Below are 23,119 nucleotides of genomic sequence, written 5' to 3'. Positions count from 1 at the left end.
TGGCAGATGAACATGACAGCAATGACAGGTTTCAGGGCAGGGCCTGCCAGGAAGAATAATGCCCAGTCTTTTTTGCAAATTGTCCTTGAACACTGGAATGTCTTTTACAGCACCTGTCAGTGTCTTGTTATAGAAAGAAATGACTGGAACCACGATGGGATGGGCCAACTTTTGAATCAACTCCTCCTTAATGGGGGTACTGCTGTGCAATAATGCTTGGGAGGAGTAAATAGCTGATCAAGAATAGCCAGTTACAAAGCAGGATGCTTTAACAAGTGTACAAAGAATATTTTTACAAGCTGGGGACTCTTAAGGGATCCCAAACCGATAGCCTTAGAATAACTGGGCACAGCTTGCTCCAGGTTAAGACATGGAACACTGGGACAATAAGCGCCAAAATTGTATTCTTAAGCCTGGGAGTTCTGCTAGCATACTGAACCGCCTCAGGTACAGATTTCTCCAAAAAGAACAGATTACAGTCCTCCTCCCCAGCTGAGAGTGCCAAAGTAGCTGCAACTGAGGGCCAGTTCACACCACATTTTTCTGCATCAAAAACGCATGGAAAGCAGGTTATATGGTTTTCAATGGCATAGTTCATACCAGTGCTTGGAGTTCCAGTGTGTTCCAGTTCCAGAAACAAAAGCAGAACATGCTGCATTCTTCCAATGGACTGTACTGGAATGCTGTAAAATGCATCAAAAATGCACTGGAATGCAGTGAAACACACCTAAATGCACCAAAAATGCACTGGAACACACACATTTAAGGTTAAGAAAAAAGAGAGGGAAAAAATGCACTGGACTGCATCAAAAATGCACCAAAAACACATTGGAACGCATTAAAAATGCGCATGCAGAAAAGCATCTGGAACGCATCCAGGCTGCAATTCTATGACGTGAACTGGCCCTGAATGCAAAAACAGACTCTGAAGGATAGGGCACAGAAACACACTCAGTTATCATGGCTAAAACTTGTTTAAAAAGTCTTACATAGTTCACAGAAATTTCCTCCCTGGATAACATAGAGGAGGGGAGACACTCCTGAGGGAGCCAGGGAAAATTCTAAGGAGGGTGTAGACACTAGCAAAGGTCAGTGATTTGGACTATTGGTGTCAGGACTTTTAGGAGGGACACTGCAAGCCACCCAAAACTGTTAGTGGATTGTGAGCTAGAAGGGTCTGCAGCACCACTTCTTTTACACTTGTTATACGGCATACTGACAGTATGAGAAGTAAGAAAAATCCCAATATGGGTGCTCATGGAGCAAAAGCAGAAGCAGGAGAGGTTAAATGGCTGTTTTTAACCAGGTCACTGTAAGACAGTAGTAAGGAGGAAGACCCTGAACCTTGCAAGAAGATGTAGTGAAGTGCATACACATACATCTTTATTTGTACACAGAGTGGGCAGAACCACCGCCCAGTGTGTAGCAGCATCTAGGAGTAGCGTGGAACAGATTTAGGTGTCGCAGTGCCAACGTAGAATGTCCAAGATAAATTAAACATATTGCATCCCATAAATTACAATAACCCCAAAGGGAATTGCTGGGACACACAAAAACACGCACCAGACTCCATAGGAACAAGACCTGGTACTCACCAAATTGCAGTCTGGATGATGCCTTACAACAAGCAGATAGTACAAGCAGTGGATGGTGCCTAAACAAGGCAAAACAAGTTCACAACAGATAGATTTCATCCCATCAGTCAAGCATACTCCCAGGGGAGTCTTCATGGACAGGATTCCACTGGATGGATGTATCACAGTCCTTGACCTGTACAGCGCCCTGCAGTGTCTAGAGACTGCAACTATCAGAGTCCTGTGCCTGCGGGTTACAATACAGACTAGCCCCACACCTTCCTCAAAGTGGGGTACGGGTATTTGTTTGCTTCTCTCTTTTTCTTAGGACACCAGCAAGAAACTGAAGCATGATAGGAGTGGCAAAGATCATACTGGCTGACTGACACTTTTTTGTGTAGCACCCTGGTCCTAGACAAGGCTGCTCACAAATGTAGTTTGCTAGGTGGTAATTAGCCTGGCCAATTGTTAGGGTGATCCACTGACTTTTGCCCTAAACCTGAATTTGGTGCAGCTCTCTCTTCTGTCACTAGGTGGCTTTGCTGCCTGTGGTATTAGAATGACAAGGGAGGGCATAGTGAATTCGGATTAAGAGTGGATAGGTTGTGCCAGCCAATTGGTAGAAGTCTCTTTGGCCCCTTGGCCTGCTGGGGGAGACTATTTATTTGGGAGGAGTCAGGTGATCAGGCCACCTGGACGGCTGTCTGGGTGGACGTGTGTTGTATTGCTCCCGGTTGCTAGGCCAGAAGCCTGAGGCCTATCCGGGAGAACTTGGCTGCTAGGTTGTCTGAGGCCTATCCAGGACTGTGCGAAACAGCGCGGGGTTGGGGCTTCGGATCGGTAGCCTAACCAAGTTGCAGAGGTTCAGTCGGACAGGGAACCAAATGTTGCCAGAGGTGAAGGGGAATCAGTTGCCATATGGGACAACTACTCCTGTTACCAGAGGCAAGTGAGGATCAAGGTCAGAGGTAAATTTGAAACAGTTGCTACCAAGAGACAACCTCTCCTGTTATCAGAGGCCAGTGCATGAAGTCTGAAGAAGTACCAGAGCAGCCTTTTTTCACTACCCAGGGACGGGGAAGAAGTGGGAAAGCTTCAGCAGAGTCAAGTCAGGGACCCAGCGAGTAGCGTGGATGAAGCTTGAGGAGTATACAGCGGGTTAGCTGTGGAAGAGATCAGGAGATCCAGCGGCGGCTGGGATCTTGGAAGTCTAGTGAGAGACTGGGGTCTCAGTGTGAAGATCTACAGTGTGATACTGTGAGATGTGAGAGAGGATTTACAACAGGATACTGTTAGTTTACATGTGCAGATCTATATTGACTGTTGAAAGTTCAGTTGCTATAGGAGACAGCAGTTCTACAAATACAGTGCGCTGCATCCAGTTTAAAGGCCCTTTACCCGTACTGCTGTCTGCCTATTACTATTTTTGGTCCGCGGAGTCTGCCAATTGCTTTTGCATCTGTCTAAGGGTGTCCTGGCCCTAAACCCTCTCTCCCCCAGTTCTTGTTATGAGACAATAAAATATCTTTTGTTGCATTCAAAAAAAGTGACTGCCCCCCATGTTTCCAACTTGCATTACTCCCCCTATGTCCAGTGACCTGCACCCTGAGGAGGAATGTCAGCTGCCCCTGACTCTGAAGGTCACCTTCAGACCTCTGGAGGGCGGGGGCACTGCTACATTTGTTTGCCAGTATCCAATTCGCCTGTCAACAACAGTATAGACTATTAATCTCAGAATTCTTCTGACCCTGTGCCCTTGAATAAACAGTTGAGAACTTTTCCTTTACTTTGGTTATGTTTTACCTACCTACTGTGTATATCCTGTAGACTCTTTGCAGGAACTTCTAGTACATGTGCTCCAGCTGGAGTTTAATAACACTGTTTTACTGTGGAGTAAAGGGCAGAATGCACTAGTGCACTTTGAGTTGACTACTTGTAGTTCAACTCTGGAGTGTGCAGGAAAGTGTGACAGCTGCAGCTAAAATGTAAGGGTTGTCATCCTAGGACAGGGTTTCTATGGATATATACTTTGCTATTAAGATTTCAATAAAATAAAAAAAATAAAAAAACAGGTACTCTCTGGGATAGTTTTTTATTTGCATTAACAATTCAATTTTTCAGGACAAGCTTTTGACGTGTACCTTTACTCTCACCCAGTATGCCAAGGTATTTATGGCAGACCTGGAGGACAAAATCCTTAACAGCATACAACTATACATATATAATATCGCTATATTAATTATATTTTCATCATACGGCCATAAGGTGAAGAAAATGTAAAGAAAATTTCACATACTGTTTAATACATTCACCTACCAAATCAAACAAAAAATCTACTTTTTAAAAGAGAAGTGCGGGAATATCAAACAACAAACTGCCATACTTACCTAGGTGGATGTAACATTGGTCCACTGCTACATCTGTCCCCCACCACCTCTAAGACTGAGTACTGAGCAATCACATACCGCTGATCTCTCAGTTCTTGGCCTTCAGTAAACAGAGAGCTGGTGACTGCCCCTTTAGTGCTCATTGAAGTCCCAGGCTGTGCAGGGGTGGCTGTCTCAGCCTCTCGGCAGTAGCCTAAAAGGCTGCGACAGCTGCTAGTCCAAGCATCTTGTTGTAATTATGATGAAGAAATAATACATTTTATAATCTACTGGCAGAGATGTTAAAATTCAAGCAGGCCTCAAAACAGATGAACTAAAAAAAGGTCTTTGTGACTTCATATGTTTTCCAAACCTTCAATGGATCAACTATTTGTAGAAAATACAAACTTTGTGTTGAAACAGAATCGCCAGAACAATAATGTCCCGTTTCACAAAACAAAGAAGATAATTACCTGTCTGTGGTTTATAAAGCGACAAACACAGCCATAGAAAAAAGTTACACAAATACGTGACTAGACTGTTATCACATAGAAATCACCCGTGTCCAACAAAACCTATTGTGTGAGATTTTAGGAGTTGTGCATACAGCTAAACCATCTATAAATATTCATTGAGTCTGTTCAAAGTTCATTTCAAACCATTTTAGGAACAGATTTGAAATGTGTGCAGTCAGTATTATGTTTAAAATAATTCTGTTATAAGGTAATGTCAATCAGTATTATGAAAGACATATGAATCGTGATTATAACTCTATAAAAATTTACACATAGCATGTGTCTTTAGATAAACAAATATTCATCAGATATACCAGAATTATACATTTATCCATATAGATAGACCAGTTTTTATAAGATATACATTTATATATATATATATATAACACACACACATATATATATATGAATATATATAGAATAATTTTATGTGATAGTAATTAATCAAAATTATACTGAGCATATTTTATATTAGACCAGTTACCAGAATACTTAAAGGGGTTATAAAGGTATAAATTTTTTCACCTTAATGCATTATATGCATTAAGGTGAAAAAACTTTTGAAAATACCGCCGCCCCCAGCCCCCCCGTTTTACTTACCTGACACCTCGAAACTCGGCCGCTCGCTCCCGACCTCCATTCAGCCGATCAGCCTGGTCGCTGATTGGCTATAGTGGATGGATTGAAAGCAGCCATTGGCTCGCGCTGCTGTCAATCACAGCCAATGACGCGGCGCGCCGGGGGCGGGGCCGAGTGATACAGCGAGCGGCTATAGCCGCCGGCTGTATCACGGGAGCGCGCCCGCAATAACTAACCACCATGCGAGAGAGCTCGCATTAAGGTGGTTAGTTATTGTGGGGAGGAGCTGAGACAGCCGCCGAGGGACCCCAGAAGAGCAGGTTCGGGGCCACTCTGTGCAGAACGAGCTGCACAGTGAAGGTAAGTATAACATGTTTGTTAATTAAAAAAAAAAAAAATTTTACCTTTACAACCCCTTTAACCACTTGACAACTGGGCACTTAAACCCCCTTCCTAACCAGACCAATTTTCAGCTTTTGGTGCTCTCACATTTTGAATGACAATTACTCAGTCATGCAACACTGTATCTTTATGAAATTTTTGTCCTTTTTTTCACACAAATAGAGCTTTCTTTTGGTCGTATTTAATCACCGCTGGGTTCTTTATTTTTTGCGCCGTAAAAGAAAAAAGACCGAAAAATCTGTAAAAAAATAAATTTTTCTTCATTTCTGTTATAATATTTTGCAAATTAGTAATTTTTCTTCATATATTTTGGCCAAAATTTATACCGCTACATATCTTTGGTAAAAATAACCCAAATCGGTGGATATTATTTGGTCTTTTTGAAAGTTATAGAGTCCAAAAGCTATCTGAAAATTGATCACACCTGAAGTACTGACGGCCTATCTAATTTCTTGAGACCCTAACATGCCAGAAAAGTACAAATACCCCCCAAATGACCCCTTTTTGGAAAGAAGACATTCCAAGGTATTTAGAAAGATGCATGGTGAGTTTTTTGAAGTTGTCATTTTTTCCTACAATTCTTTGCAAAATCAAGGGTTTTTTTTTACTTTTTTTTTTTCCACAAAATTGTCATATTAGCAGGGTATTTCTCACAGACCGCATATGCATACCACAAATTACACCCCAAAACACATTCTGCTATTACTCCCGAGTACGGCGATACCACATGTGTGAGACTTTTACACAGCGTGGCCACATACAGAGGCCCAACATGCAGGGGAGCACCTTCAGGCGTTCTGGAGCACCCATGCCAATTCTGACATTTCTCTCCTACATGTAAAAATCATCATTTATTAGCTAGAAAATTACTTAGAACCCCAAAACATTATATATGTTTTTTTAGCAAAGACCCTAGAGAATACAATGGCGGTCGTTGCAACTTTTTATCTCGCACAGTATTTGCGCAGCAATTTTTTTAACGCGTTTTTTTTGGAAAAAAAACTGTTTTGTGCTTTACAAAAACCAAAACAGTAAAGTTAGCCCAATGTTTTTGCATAATGTGAAATATGAAGTTACGCCGAGTAAATAGATACCCAACATGTCACCCTTCAAAATTGCACGCGCTTGTTTAATGGCACCAAACTTTGCTACTCTTAAATCCCCATAGGCAACGCTTTAAAATTTTTTACTGGTTACATGTTTTGAGTTACAGAGGAGGTCTAGGGCCAAAATTATTGCTCTCGCTCTACCGATCGCAGCGATACCTCACATGTGTGGTTTGAACACCGTTTTCATATGTGGGCGGGACTTACGTATGCGTTCGCTTCTGCATGCGAGCACACAGGGACAGGGGCGCTTTAAAATTTTTATTTTTTTTTTTATTGTTCATTTTACTTTATTTATTTTAGTTTGATGCTTTTTTCCAAAAAAAAAAATTTTTGACAACTTTTATTCCTATTGCAAGGAATGTAAACATCCTTGTAATAGGAATATGGCATGACAGGTCCTCTTTACAGTGAGATATGGGGTCAATAAGACCCCACATCTCACCTCTAGGCTGGGAAGCCTGAAATTAAAAAAAAAAAAAAACGATCCTGGCTTCGATCGTAGCTGTGAGTCGGTAGAAGCGCGGGAGGGGGGGACATCCCCTCTCGCCTCCCGTAAGAACGATCAAGCAGTGGAACAGCCGCTATGATCGTTCTTATGGTGTAGGGAATCGCCGGCTGAAAAAGCTGATATCTGAATGATGCCTGTAGCTGCAGGCATCATTCAGATATCCCCGCACAAAGTCAAGGACGTTGTATGACGGCGGGCGGGCGGGAAGTGGTTAAAACACATTTTTTTTTTAACACAAAGTTGTAAATTTATACAATATTTCTACCACATTACATGTACATACCTAAAATGACACCCCAAAATAGATTCTCCTACTCCTCCTGAGTACGGCGATACCACATGTGTGAGACTTCCACAGCTTGGCCACATACAGGGGCCGAGTACAGCCGAGCATGGCTCAGCATGGCAGGGTATGGCTGGGTATGGCGGGGTATTGCAGAGTATGGCGGGGTATTGCGGGGTATGGCGGAGTATGGCGGGGTATGGCGGGGTATGGCGGGGTATGGCGGAGTATGGCGGAGTATGGCGGGGTATGGCGGGGTATGGCGGAGTATGGAGAGGAACCGGCGTCATCAGATGACGCCGGTCTGTTTACATGTGATCGCGCCGTCATTTGACGGCGCGATCACATGGAAAACGGCCGCGATCAGCGGCCATTTACCGGGATCCGTGATGCGCCGGGTCCTCAGGACCCGGCGGTCACGGATGTGCTCGGGTGCGCGCCCCAGGGGAATTCCGGGAGGACGTCATAGTACGTCCTCCCAGAGTTAAGCAACCGCCCTGCAGCCGTCATTCGGCTATGGGCCGGTTGTTAAGTGGTTAAAGATATATATTCTTTTCTGCTCTCAGACATGCCTAGTGGTTGAAGGTGATATTACCTGAAACTTACTAAAAAGTCAAATTTTTTTAACCAATGGAAAAGAAGCCATACCTTTTGGACTGAGCCTATTATAATTTTATGATCTTATTGTCTGAGATGGTATTTAGAGGGAGAAGAGATGCCATGAAAGGACACTCAAGAACATTCAGAAACACCTGATTACCATCAATCATACACACAGACATATACATCATTCATCTACTCACATTTTTACATTCATAAAGATTCCTGAACATCTTATGCTTTGGAACTCAGAGGTCGCAAGAAGTATCCATCTTGAAAGCCACAGCAGCCATTCTAAAAACCAGCAATTGAGACCAGTAGCCGTTTTGGAACGGGTAATTATGTTGTGTTGATTTTATCTTATATTCATTGATGTTCTCTTAAAAATTGATTTATTGAGTATTTTACAATTGATAATTTTTCTCCCAAATCAGTTTTCAATATATATTTTTCATTTTGAATAGTTTTCATTTTATGACATAATAAATGTCTAATTTTATTTCACGCTGTTAACCACTTACTTACCTGCAGTATAGTAATGGTTGAATTTGTGAAATATAAACGTTCTGTCCAATTGTCATTTTACAAGGTTATTGATTCTACAGGGAAGTTTATCACTGTTGTATCACATCAAAGGTACTACACTCCAATTTAGCGGATGTTTCTATTGATATTCAATATTTTATGTAACGCAGTCGGTATTTTCATTTTATGTAACATTTGTTTATGTCAACCAATGTATATAACTATTTTGTATGGTTACATGTCTAGTGAATACATTTCGTATTTTTAAACTGTGGTCATAATAGATTGAATCTGTATCTTAAAAATATCATTGCTCAAAATTACTAAATCATAAATACTGTGCAGGAAAACTTTCCTTAATAAGCACAACAATCTGGGTAGATCCAACATTAACGCTGGAATCTCCCCAGAGCCTGGACCGGCTCAGTGACATGAGCCTGCTGTTGGCTGATTCTGGGTCACAGAAGTGCAGAACCAACTGCACTCCTGTGATCCACAGGAGAAGTAGGGCCAAAAGAGCCCTACATCTCTTTTAGGCAAGCATAGAAATTTCCAAGACACCACTGTATCCATCAAGCATGACAAGCTGTACACCTCAATATAGAGAGAATCCACTGACCAATATACCTATCTCCAAAGTTCCAGCTTTCAACACCAACACACCAAACAAGGCATCTTACACTGCCAGGCCATGAGATACCACAGCAAATGCTCTAATCCAGAAGACGGAATTAAACATCAAAGAGTACCATCAGAATCATTCCACAAGAGGAGCTACAGCATCAAATTCAGTACAAGCATAAGCAATGCCTTGAAAATCCAAAGAGAGAACCTTCTACAGCACAAAGAGAAGAAAACAAATACCATGTGCATCTTTCGTAACCACATTAAATACAGCACTACAAGGGATAAGAAAGATAACCAAAGAGCTGCAACCCATCATAGCAGTGGACCTGAAAGAAATATTCCAACAACCCCCAATACTGGATTTCAAGCAACCACCCAACCTTAGACATACTTTCAATTAATTAGCAGGAATGTATGGCCAGCCTCACACATAACACAAAGCTTAATAAATATCCCTGCATCTCTCCATTAATAATGATATGTACTACTCACCTGTCTCACAATGTATTCCAGTATATCCTTCTGTGCAGACACAGCTGTAGCCATCACTCATGTCCTCACAAGTGGCACCATTCATACAGGGAGATGACAAGCATGGCCTTAATCCTGTGCAGAAAATAGAAACTCTGTCTCATAATTCTGTGGAATCATCATATTGTAAGCTATTTTTATGTCATGCAGGGATTCCATAACATCCTATTGAAAAGATACTCATTAAAAGTACATTAAACAAACAGTAAATGTAGTAAAACAGCTGCAGCAGAAAATGTCAAGCAAACAAAATCTGAATATTGATATGGGGAAGGAAATTTTCTGCTATTGCTATATGATGAGACATTATAGTAAGTCATCACTTATGGAAAGATAAGAGGAACTAGTCACTGGAGCCTTGATTAATGGGTTCCCAAGCGGATAACCAAAAGCCCCTTATGTAAAGCTAGTCATACACTGTTAGTTGTTCTTTGTTCAGCCCTTTGGCTTAAAATAAAAAAAAATAAAAAAACCTATAGATTTCTCAATCCACACAAATGAGGGAACATTGTATTCTGACACCGGCTCCCACTGCCTACTTATCAAGGAAAGTTTTCCAGCATCTCCCTTTGACAGAAGTCAATCAAACAATCAACTTCTGTACAGCAGGGACAAACTAATCGGAATGTGGCCGGTCCCTACTGAACTGGCCCAATTTCAATCAGTATATGCCCAACTTTAAAAACAATTAAAGATAAAGTTCCCTGCACAAGTATTGTTGGAAAAAAACAAAAAGCAATATTTGGGGAAACCTCTCTTCACCTATTTGATCTAAAAAAAAGACATACAATATTAGCGCACTAAACCACTTCATTAAGTCTGGTGTTTACTAGAAGAATATAACCCTGTATTTGAATTCTAAAAACTAAGCCTGAATGCAAAGATTTATGCCGTCAATTTACACTTGTATTAACACATACACTATAACTAACATTTATATGACACAATGGGTGGACATCTTCTCACCAGTTTCACATCTCGGTCCAGTGTATCCCCATGGACACACACAGATGTAGCTGTCATCTATATCCTTGCACATCCCACCATTCAGACAAGGAGATGAGGAGCATGGTCGAGTTTCTAAGAAAATTAGAAAAGAAAGCCAATGATACTATACAAAATTGAAATACTTTCATGTTTTAAGAAAAGGAGAACCTGCTACAGTAGATATTTGCTGGCATGTAACCCTTTTGTGGCCAGGTACTGTCTGACAGGATACGATTTCAACATGGGACTGTTATTTTTGTACTTCCAATGAGAGCAATAACAATAGTTTCTTTAAAAATACACTAAACTATACAATAGTTGACAATAACATGAAACTGTAATGTAAACTGTAAATGTAATTAAACTTTTTAAAAAACGTTTTCTTTTTTTAAACCAAAGAGAGATCTGTGATCACAAACATTATATTCACCAATCTTCTTTCTCGCCAAGTATATTACATTGGTCACTGGCTGCCTAGAAGAGTGTGCAGCCACATACTATATAACGTATCCTTGATAGCCAAGGGGGTAAAGGGAATGAACAGTCTTCCTATTTATTTATTTTTTTAAACATGTAAAATAGATCATATTAATGCAAATACCTTTTATAATGTGTACTAACATAAAAAAGCCTTGTTTTTTGTATTATTTCTATCTATATATATACATAGGAGTACCTGCTCACTGCCTACTCAGGCCCTGCTTTTTGAATTGCAGTGCTACACCATGGTTGTACTTTACTGATCCTGCTTACAATGCAAATCCATAAGTGCACTAACACATTGAAAACAATGTACTCCCTGTGTGGTTTATAGCTTATCTCATTTTTTGTTAAGTAGAGAGGAATCCATTTAACTTAAGGACCGAGCCCCTTTTTTTATACCTGTTGTTTATAAGTTAAAATAATTTTTTTTGCTAGAAAATTACTTAGAACCCCCAAACATTATATATATTTTTTTCTAACACCCTATAGAATAAAATGGCGGTGGTTGCAATACTTTCTGTCACACAGTATTTGCGCAGCGGTCTTACAAACGCACTTTTTTTGGAAAAACTACACTTTTTTTAATTAAAAAATAAGAAAACAAAAGTTAGCCCAATTGTTTTTTATATTGTGAAAGATAATGTTACGCTGAGTAAATTGATACCCAACATGTCACGCTTCAAAATTGCGCCCGCTCGTGGAATGGCGACAATCTTTTACCCTTAAAAATCTCCATAGGCGTTGCTTAAAAATTTCTGCAGGTTATCAGTTTTGAGTTACAGAGGAGGTCTAGGGCTAGAATTATTGCTCTCGCTCTAACGATCGAGGCGATACCTCACATGTGTGGTTTGAACACCGTTTTCATATGCGGGCGCTACTCATGTATACGTTCGCTTGTGCGCGCAAAATCGTCAGGACGGGGCGCTTTAAAAAAATTTTTTTTTTTTTCCTTATTTATTTTACTTTAAATTTTCCATTTTGACACTGTCCTTTATAAAAAAAAATTGGGTCACTTTTATTTCTATTACAAGGGATGTAAAGACCTCAGATCTCATGTTTACACTAAAATGCAAAAAAAAAAAAAAATAAATAAAAAAAAAAAAGTCACTTGAAAAAAAATAAAATAAAAACTTTTCCTTCAAGAGCTATGGGTGGAAGTAACGTTTGACGTCGCTTCCGCCCTCCCATGCTATGGAGCCGAGCTGGGGCCATCTTCCCCTCAGTCAGCAGCCAGGCATCCACAGGAGAGGACAGCAGCGGAAGGGAGGTGGATACCTCTCCAGCCGCCGATAAAAGTGATTTTGTGGCTAATCTGACACGGAGACCACTTTTATCTCAAAGAGAAATGCATGGCATTCCTGAAAATACTGGGGTTATGGCAGCAGCTAGCATCAAAGTACCGATGTACGGGTGCGTTGTTTTGCGTGAAGTGGTTAATCACTGAGATCCTTGGTCAGATGCTTTTTTCCAAATGTCAGTATTTAATATAATGACAGCATATGGAATAGCAAGTTTGTAAAATGTAAAAGTCATATCAAAATGAAAGATATATTTTACTGAGCACTCACTTTTTTTCCCTTTACTTAGGAGACTCATCAAGGTCTAACCTGACTCCCAGTACCAATCTGCCTCAACACCAGCTACATAAACTAAAGACAGCAACTACAGCTTTAACCCAGAAAGTGAGATTATTTTACCTGTTTCACAGCGTGGACCAGACAATCCTCGAGGACACACACAGATATAAGTAGTAACACTCACGTCCTTACACACTCCCCCATTTAGGCATGGAGATGAAGAACATGGTTTAAACTCTAAATAAAATGAGATGTAAAAGAGTTGGTTTTTATCACTACAATTTCCCAATGTGAAGCACATATACATATGGTAGACAGCAGCCTGAATCAATCAGGTAAAATGTACACCACTAGTTGGCAGAAACCATAAAGTATATACAGCTCTCACCTGACTGGCAACGAAGGCCTGAGTATCCTTGTCTACACAAACAGGTGAATCCATCAGGTGTATCCTCACAGATGCCCCCATTAAGGCAAGGAAAGGATGCACATGGTTGGATCTCTAGACGAAGAAGAAATATTACAAAAGAACACTGCTGGGAACAAAAACATCTTGGCAAAACTGGCAAGCAGCTTCTTTCCTAACGTAAATAAAGAGGGTGCTAATATTGTTGCATACTCATTTAAAAATGGCACCCTGTCCTCCCATCTCACTTGATGTAACATGCTATGCCATAGTAAAACGCAAAACTAAAGTGTCATAAGAAAGAAAAAATCTTCAAAGAAACTGCAGAAGTTGGTAAAAGAATATAAATGATTCAGTATGAAGGTGGCATGCTATATTTTTCTAGTAAAAAAGACCTTTTATGCTGCAACACTAGGCAACGACAGGTCCTCTTGTACGATCTGTCTGGGCATGGCCCTTTTATCAACACAAGAGATATATTTGAAACTGTATGTATTTAATTTAATGTTCTGATAATGATAAGGGGGAAATGCTGCGCTGATCCCCCCAAAAAAATGTCAATAAAGTGAACAGCAGCTGACACACAAACAAACCAAGTTACACCAACATGTATGTAAAACAAGTGCAGCGCTAGAGTCCCAAACAAAAACTGAAATCATGTATGGAACAAATATAAATCTGTGACGTAAAGAACCTATAAGTAATTGTGAATCAACACAATACAAAAACACGTGAAATATACAGAAATGTCTAATATGCAATGTGATATGCTCTGGAACCAGAGTCCATAAATATAAAATAAAAATAAAGGAGTCTTCTCAAACAGAGGAGGTGCTCGAACAAGGACGTTGACTGGAGACTTAGATGTAAGGCAACCACAGGGAACACGTCATAGACATCTAAGGTTAGATACTCTTACCAGATCTTGTAGGACATATCTGCCATATAGCACTACGTCTGTTAGAGCTTGTGGAGGTAACCTCCCGTGGAATCCGTCCGGGTGTTGTCCCTTGGGTCACGATCACCGATAAGGAAGGGTTGTCATAGGTGGAAGTTAACCGCTCACTCGCACACTCGCATTTTTATGCCCCAGTTGAAGGCTTCTCAGTCGAAACGCGTAGGGCGTTCCAGCTTCCCACGTTGCCACCATTTTATTTACTAGTGATCACTTTTTATTCTGTAAAGGCTTTTTATTCATTAAAATCCTTAATTTTTTTGACCTACGCCATGTGGAGCCTTTTTCTTTTTTCCTCCATGACTTCACCCTCAACTGGTCTCTTTTGACCTTTCTGGTCCCTGAACTGGAGAGTGTGCGAGTGAGCGGTTAACTTCCACCTATGACAACCCTTCCTTATCGGTGATCGTGACCCAAGGGACAACACCCGGGCGGATTTCACGGGAGGTTACCTCCACAAGCTCTAACAGACGTAGTGCTATATAGCAGATATGTCCTACAAGATCTGGTAAGAGTATCTAACCTTAGATGTCTATGACGTGTTCCCTGTGGTTGCCTTACATCTAAGTCTCCAGTCAAAGTCCTTGTTCGAGCACCTCCTCTGTTTGAGAAGACTCCTTTATTTTTATTTTATATTTATGGACTCTGGTTCCAGAGCATATCACATTGCATATTAGACATTTCGGTATATTTCATGTGTTTTTGTATTGTGTTGATTCACAATTACTTATAGGTTCTTTATGTCACAGATTTATATTTGTTCCATACATGATTTCAGTTTTTGTTTGGGACTCTAGTGCTGCACTTGTTTTACATATATGTTCTGATAATGGACTGAATACCAAGATCCAAACTTTTTTTAAATTACTAACCTGTTTGACAGCGTTCACCGGTGTACCCCCCTGTACACACACAGCTGTAACCATCTTCCAAATTCCTGCATGTTCCCCCATTCAGGCAAGGAAGTGATGCGCAGGGCCTGATCTCTAAACAAAGAAGCAGAAATTATTAAACCAAAAACTATATAAAATATTACACAAGAAACACAACAAGAAGTGCTCAGGTTATATAGATGCTAAAAACAGCCCCAGAAAGATCAAGAGAAAACACCTACACCTCCAATTCTTCTCTGAAAGAAGATCAAAAATAGATCAATGGAACTCATCTTATACCGACAAGTAAAAATATATGTTTACATAATTCTGCACAAAAGTATATATATATATATATATATATATATATATATATATATATATATATATATATATATATATATATATATATAGGGGCAGCTCCATTTTCTTTCTTTGAGACCAATTGAGTTTCCTTGGCTTTGTGTTTGGGATCATTATCTTGCTGAAATGTCCACCCTCATTTCATCTTCATCATCCTTGTAGATGGCAGCAGATTTTTATCAAGAATATCTTGGTACATTTTTCCATTCATCCTTCCTTCAATCATATGAAGTTTGCCGCATTCTGAAAAACAGCCCCACACCATCATGTTCCCACCTCCAAACGTCACTATTGGTATGAGGGTGTTTTTTGGGGTGATGTGCAGTGCCATTTGACCTCCAAACATGGTGTGTATTATGGCATCCAAAGAGTTCAATTTTGGTCTCACCTGACCAGACTATATTCTCCCAGTATTTTACAGGCTTTTCTAAATTTTGTGCAACAAACTTTAAATGAGCTTCAACATGCTTATTTTTCAACAATGGAGTCTTGCGTGGTGAGCGTGCATACAGGCCATGGCGGTTGAGTGTTATTATTTATTGTTTTCTTTGAAACAATTGTACCTGCTAATAATTCCAGGTCTTTCTGAAGCTCTACACAAGTGGTCCTTGGCTCTTGGACAACTCTTCTGATAATTTTTTTTCACTCCTCTGTCAGAAATCTTGCGAGTGGTCGTGGCCTGTTTATGGTGAAATTTTGTTCTTTCCACTTACAGATTATGTCCCCAACAGTGCTCACTGGAACATTCAGAAGTTTAGAAATCTTTCTGTAAGCAATGCCATCAGTAAGTAGGTTTTGCAACAATAAGGTTGCAAAGGTCTTGAGAGAGCCCTTTTCTTTTACCCATCATGAGATGTTTCTTGTGTGACACCTTGATAATGAGACACCTTTTTATAGGCCATCAGTTGAGACTAAACAAGCCAATATTAATATGCACTGACAAGGGGCAGGACTGCTTTCTAATTACTGATAGCTTTCAGCTGGTGTCTTGGCTTTCCATGCCTTTTTTACACCTCCATTTCTTCATGAATTCAATACTTTTTCCCCGTGTCATTCCATTTTATTACACAAAACCTAATTAATGAAATTATTTGGTTTGGTTTCTTTGTTTGTATGGATTGCATGGGGTGTTACCAACATGTGGTGAAAATTTTATGTCAATAGCACCTTTAAAAATAAATTTACCTAGAAAAATGGTGACGTTCAATATTTATTTTACCTGCTGTGTTACACAAGTACTGGAGTGAGATAAGAGATGTGGGATAAGATTACCTGTCTCACAGCGCTCCCCAGTGAATCCACGCATACATAAACAGCTGTAACTTTCATCCATATCCTTACACGATGCTCCATTCAGACAAGGAGAAGAAAAACAAGGCCTGACTTCTAGAAGAAACAGCAAGAATACATTTGTAAAAACCTAGATGAAAACAGAGAGATGGCATCATAATATTAATTCACTCCCTGGTCATCTCTCCCCTACTGCCACTCCCTCCTCATTGGCTTCCATTTACATAGGCTATTAGTCCATCATGTATGCTGCTGCCAGACTCATCCACCTTACCAACCGTTCAGAGTCTGCTGCCTCTCTCTGCCAATCCTTCCACTGGCTTCTGCTCACCCAATTAATTAAATTCAAAATACTAACAACAAATTACAAAGCCATCCACAGCTTGGCTACCCAGCTACATCACTGACCTAGTCTCAAAATACCAACCAAATCTTTCCCTCTGTTCCTCCCAAGGCCTCCTGCTCTCTAGCTCCGTTGTCACCTCCTCCCATGCTCGCCTCCAGGACTGCTCCCGAGCCTTTCTCATCCTATCGAACTCCCTACCCCAATCTGTGTGACTATCTCCTACTCTGTCCACATTTAGGCGATCACTGAAAACCCTTCTCTTCAGAGAAGCCTATCCTGCCCTCGCCTAACAACTGTACTTTTTTTCTCCATCAACTCATCCCCCCTTAGCTATTACTGTACCTTTTGTATAACTTGACCCTCCCTTCTAGATTGTAAGCTCTAACCAGCTCTCTGATTCCTCCTGTATTGAACTGTATTGTAACTGTACTGTCTGCCCTCATGTTATAAAGCTCTGCACAAATTGTTGGCGCTATAAAAATTCTGTATAATAATAATAATACAGCAGTGTTGTCCAGTGCTTAGTCCCTGCGGACTTCATGCAGGCATTTTGAAGAAGAAGCATTAATGTTGCCAGGTGAAGCCAGACTTTCTTTAACTCATTTGGAGAAACTTGTACTGACACAAATATGGGACTGTCACTGTTGATGTCATTCAGAATATATTAGTTGCCTGGCTGTCTAGTCTCAGTCCTTCATAAATAACTGACCTAGAACAGGCATATGGCCAGAGATGGCAAACAAACATCAGAAGTCTAATGCCCTGTACACACGGTCGGACTTTCTGACGGAAAAGGCGCGATCGGAGCTTGTTGTCGGAAACTCCGACCGTGTGTGGGTTCCATTGGACTTTTTCCATCAGAATTTCCGACACACAAAGTTTGAGAGCTGGCTATAAAATTTTCCGACAACAAAATCCGTTTGCGTAAATTCTGACCGTGTGTAGACAATTCTGACGCACAAAGTGCCACGTATGCTCAGAATAAATTCAGAGACGGAAGTGCTCGGTCTGGTAAAATTAGCTTCATAATGGATATAGCACTTTCGTCACGCTGCATTGTTTTAAATAGTTTAATGCAGCGCACTCTCTTATTCTTTATGATGCTAGAAGAATGAAGTTGTTTTGCTGCTCATATTCACACAAAGTTCTCACAAACTTATTTCTTCATTATTTCTCGTGATTTCATGAATATAATATTTTTATTCTTCAGATCTACTGAATAATTTTTTGGGTTTTATGTTTTTAGATTTTTTATTATTTGTTGTTAGTTTTTTTTAATCCAGATCTCCTGTTTTTTTTTTTGTTTTTTTTTTCGGTGATCTCCATAATTTTTTTGGGTGTGTTTTGTGTGTCAAGTTACCACAACACCATTATTATCTTGTATTTTTTTAATCTCAAGGAGGTTGTTTGGTGTTGGTGTCCCTTGTTAATTAGAAATTGTATTTTTGAAATGTACCTGCCTCCTTACAAACAAACTGTCCTTTTTGAAGGAAAACACACATAGGCCAGTATTAGTTATAAAAAAAAACTTTATTAGGGGTCATAACCAAATAAAGAGGGAGGCAACGCTGGAGAAGCTGAAATTGGCGAAGCCTTTGGCCCCAGGACACACATCAACTATTTTAAAGCAAAATTGGTGGCCTGAGGAGTCCTTATCTAAGGGAGGACAGAAGTCCAAGAGATCATGAACACCAGCAGATGACATCTATGTCCCCAGGCTGTGGTCATACAAGAGCCTGCATCTTTTGTCAGATCAGACTGAACCCAGGTCATCACTTTCTTGTCTTCCTTCCACTCTTCCGTCCAGGCTGTGGCTGTGGTGTTGGAGGTGTGGCAGGAGGAGGAGGAGGAGGATGATACACGTCACACAGGTGGGTATTGGGTGTGATTTGGCCCCTCAACCCCTTATTTAATGTTTTATAAATCATTTCCTCACACATGAAGTGTTGGCCCTCCTGCACCAACTCCAGCAGTTTCTCCAGCACTGCCTGCCTCTTTTGTTTATGATTATAATGCGGGTGTTTGACTTGCCACAGACAGGGCAGCTCCCTGTACTTGCCGAGGAATATTGGGAGAAAGCTGTGGTCTTTGAACCCATCCATTTTATCTGCAAGAAACAACACAAGACAAACCCTAATATCAGGCTAAACTCTCCTAATCTTGTCCCAATATAGGCCTCAATCTATAAGCAGTATAGGCCCAAGTTACATAGTTACATAGTAGGTGAGGTTGAAAAAAGACACAAGTCCATCAAGTCCAACCTATGTGTGTGATTATGTGTCAACATTACATTACATATCCCTGTATGTTGCGGTCATTCAGGTGATTATCTAATAGTTTCTTGAAGCTATCAATGCTCCCCGCTGAGACCACCGCCTGTGGAAGGGAATTCCACATCCTTGCCGCTCTTACAGTAAAGAACCCTCTACGTAGTTTAAGGTTAAACCTCTTTTCTTCTAATTGTAATGAGTGGCCACGAGTCTTATTAAACTCTCTTCTGCAAAAAAGTTTTATCCCTATTGTGGGGTCACCAGTACAGTATTTGTAAATTGAAATCATATCCCCTCTCAAGCGTCTCTTCTCCAGAGAGAATAAGTTCAGTGCTCGCAACCTTTCCTCATAACTAAGATCCTCCAGACCCTTTATTAGCTTTGTTGCCCTTCTTTGTACTCGCTCCATTTCCAGTACATCCCTCCTGAGGACTGTTGCCCAGAACTGGGCAGCATATTCCAGGTGCGGCCGGACCAAAGTCTTGTAGAGCGGGAGAATTATCGTTTTATCTCTGGAGTTGATCCCCCTTTTAATGCATGCCAATATTCTGTTTGTTTTATTAGCAGCAGCTTGGCATTGCATGCCATTGCTGAGCCTATCATCTACTAGGACCCCCAGGTCCTTTTCCATCCTAGATTCCCCCAGAGGTTCTCCCCCCAGTGTATAGGGGGAAAATTGTACCTTCGTTATCACGATCGGTGCTTATGCTACTCCTTCCTCCGCTTACAGATTGTACGTATGACGCGCGCGTGTTACGTTTTATATACACTGCGCATGCGTGAAACTCCACCCACCCCTGACCTTCTTTCTAGTCTATTCCCCGCCCCTTCTCTTTCGGCACAGTGAGGGAGAGCACCTGGCGGAGACAGAGCAGGTGCATGATAATAGCAGCAATGAGGAGGAGGACGAAAGCCAGAGCCAGAAACGTCTCGATCCCGCAGGAGATTTAAGGCATCGAATATGGCCTTTGTAGAGATGGTGGACATATTGAAAAGGGCCGACTATGATGGGAAGTATGGACCTTACCCAAACCCAAATGTGAGAAAGGCCAAGATCATGGCTAAAGTTGTGAAGAGTCTGCACAGGAATTTTGGGGTACGACAATCCAAGGATCAAGGAGGAAACGATGGTCGGACCTAAAATTGAGGGAAAAAAATGCAAAAAAGCAAGTAGTTTTCCTGTGTTCCTATTCTTTATTATTATTACGTTTGTGCTGCTCCATGTGCTTTTCTTTACTGTTGTACAGTTTAAAATGGCAACTTTCATGTTCATGGGCACATTAATCGTTCGTAGGAAACATTGTTGGTTTGGCCACTAAAATACGATGTTTTGGGCAGATACAGTTCAATACATTTTTTCTGGCCTACTTCTATTAAAAAAAGTTTGTTGTCTAGAATGAAATGCAAACTATATTCAGTGTAAGGAGAGGACACTCAGCAGCTGTTTACACATCTGGACGCAGGAGCACTAGTGTGGGATACCAGAACACCCTTTTTATTAGGGTGTCCCACACAGGTGCTCCAGTGAATACTATAGGGGTGTCTCCATCTGTGAAACTTCCACAAAACAGGTAAGTATTCCAGCTTTAGAAAGGGAAAAAAATGTTTTCAGCTTGGAACTCTGCTAAAACAGACAATTGTACCCCACTTCCAAGCAATGTTTCATATTCCTACTTCTGCCATCAAATATCTGTGTGCTAAGTATACCTTTTTTTTATCACATAGTGGAGAAAAGACTCGGAACATCAGAGACCAGGGACTCCACAACTCCGGAAGAAGGGGAAATCCCCCAAACCCAACCAGAGGAGGAGGAGGGGGACGTCTTTGAAATTGGAGAAATTGTCACCACAACAGGTGAGTGTCTACGACCACAGCTTCAGGTATTAGATGTATGCCTGCATATTTATAATACATGGTATGTTTTTTTGTTTATTTTTAGGTGATGGGGATGTTGTGGAAGAAGAATCGCATTTTACAAGTGAAAGTGCCCAGATCCTCATCGGGGAGATAATGGGGTGCAATCGCGATTTAGAACAGCTAAAGGAAAACATCAATGATGTTCAAAAAAAAGGAAGAACATCATTTATGTTTTAGGGAGAATCTAGAACACCCAGAAATCCCTAACTTTTTTCTATTTTTTTGTGGTTTTTATGACAATTTTTTTACGTATTTTAAAAGCCAAATTTTTGAAGATGCACACAGTGTGTCAACATGTGCTATCTGCCATCAGGGGATATCAATGTAAGTGTTTTGTGGGTGCAACCCCTTCCTCGCTACTAAAGTAGCTGAGAGGAAGGGGTTGCACCCCCAAAACACGTCCATTGATCCCCCATGATGGGAGATAGCACATGTTGACATTAGGCATGGGATCAGGAGGGAAATCAGCATTTTGAATCCCAATTTGTGTGCATCTTCAAAATTTGGCTTTTACAGGGGTGACATCACCTCATTTGATGAAGGCAATATCAACCCAGTTTCAACATGTCTGATATTGCCTTCACTTTATAAAAGTTGGACTTTGTAAGTTCCAGAGTTGTGTATTATTTGATGGTTTTAAACATGCCTGTTTTACCTATAAAAGGGCATTTATCATTAATGTGACCTAAAAAAATGTTATTACACAACAAACATGTTGGTTTGTTCAAAAACCCTTTTATAAACGCACATGTGATTGTGCTTTGAGTAAAAAGTTTGATAATCAACAATGTGTGGCTTCTTCTTTCAATGCTCAAAAGCAGTTTTTGGAGTAAAGTTGTTTTTTTCAGTGACAATGGGGGTTATTTACTAAAGGCAAATCCACTTTGCACTACAAGTGCAGTTTCAGTGCAGTCTCAAGTGCACTTGTAGTGCAAAGTGGATTTGCCTTTAGTAAATAACACCCACAGTGCTTTATAATTTTACACAATTTTACACAATCACGCCATTTTCAGGACTCCCCAAATTTCGGTCATGGTGCTGAAAATGATGAATATTTTTGTCAGTAATGCATTACATACATTAACAACAAAAACAAGGTGTGTGTAGCAGACCCACAACATAATAATAATAGTTAGCCGAAGAAGAGATTGTCACCTCATGTCTCAAAGAAATTTTGTTTGCACTGTTTTTTAGTTCAGTTTCAAATATATTTTTATTTAAAAAATGTCTCAGACATTGTCTGGCATATCAATGGCCCCCCCTACCCGCAAAGTATTCACGGTATCTTAAACTGACCTCGCGAGCACTCTGGGGGGGCAAGCCAGGACGACCAGTTTCAAGCGCCGTCAGGGTTCGTTCATTATGAATTCCGGCCTCAGGTCCAACTGAGGCAGCATAGTTCAAAGAATTTCTCCTTAAAAAGTTGTGTAGAACACAGCAAGACAGGATGATGTGATTCAGTTTATATTCCGCCATGTGTATCGGTGTAAGAAATAGGCGGAACCGGCTGGCCATTATTCCAAACGTATTCTCCACCACTCTTCTGGCTCTGGCCAGCCGGTAATTAAAAACCCTCTGGTCCGGGGTGAGGGTTCTCATAGGGAATGGCCACATAAGATGGTCCCCCAACGCTTCATCTGCAACGAAGATGAATGGGAGTCCTTCCGCATTGTCTTCTGGAGGTGGCAAGCCCAAGCTGCCATTCTGGATGTGTATACAGGAACTCGTAAGTAGCCGAAACCACCCCCAACATCACAATACTATTGAACACCTTGTAGCTGTAATAGTATGACCCCGAGTTGGGGGGTGGGACGATGTGGACGTGTTTCCCATCAATTGCCCCTCCGCAGTTGGGAAAGTCCCACAGCTGGGCAAAGTGGGAGGCCACAGTCTGCCATTCCTGTGGCGTGGAAGGAAACTGTGGAGTCAAAAAAGAAAACAAAAATTAGTACTTTTGCACATAAACATTGAAAGCAGATTAGACACAAACATTCTTGGCCAACATCAGTAGAAAATATTTATTTATGTTATGGA

The 23,119-nt window shown here is 40.7% G+C and overlaps 1 protein-coding gene across 8 annotated transcripts in view; it reads right to left on the bottom strand.

Annotated features, from left to right (window-relative positions):
• The window catches only part of SNED1 (sushi, nidogen and EGF like domains 1), a 291,723-nt gene that overhangs the window by 88,926 nt on the left and 179,678 nt on the right, over positions 1-23,119 (bottom strand). For all 8 annotated transcript variants that reach the window (XM_073625738.1, XM_073625736.1, XM_073625737.1 and 5 more), the window contains 6 exons: positions 16,535-16,648; positions 14,900-15,013; positions 13,055-13,168; positions 12,787-12,903; positions 10,586-10,699; positions 9,581-9,694 (listed from right to left, as the gene is read on the bottom strand). In XM_073625738.1, coding sequence (XP_073481839.1) covers positions 9,581-9,694; positions 10,586-10,699; positions 12,787-12,903; positions 13,055-13,168; positions 14,900-15,013; positions 16,535-16,648 — 687 coding nt within the window. The remainder of the gene's footprint in view (positions 1-9,580; positions 9,695-10,585; positions 10,700-12,786; positions 12,904-13,054; positions 13,169-14,899; positions 15,014-16,534; positions 16,649-23,119) is intronic.

This window comes from Aquarana catesbeiana, linkage group LG04, assembly GCF_042186555.1.
Source record: "Aquarana catesbeiana isolate 2022-GZ linkage group LG04, ASM4218655v1, whole genome shotgun sequence".
Taxonomy (NCBI): Eukaryota; Metazoa; Chordata; class Amphibia; order Anura; family Ranidae; genus Aquarana; species Aquarana catesbeiana.
Note: the sequence above shows the minus strand (reverse complement) of the source record. Positions and strands in the feature narration are given on the sequence as shown.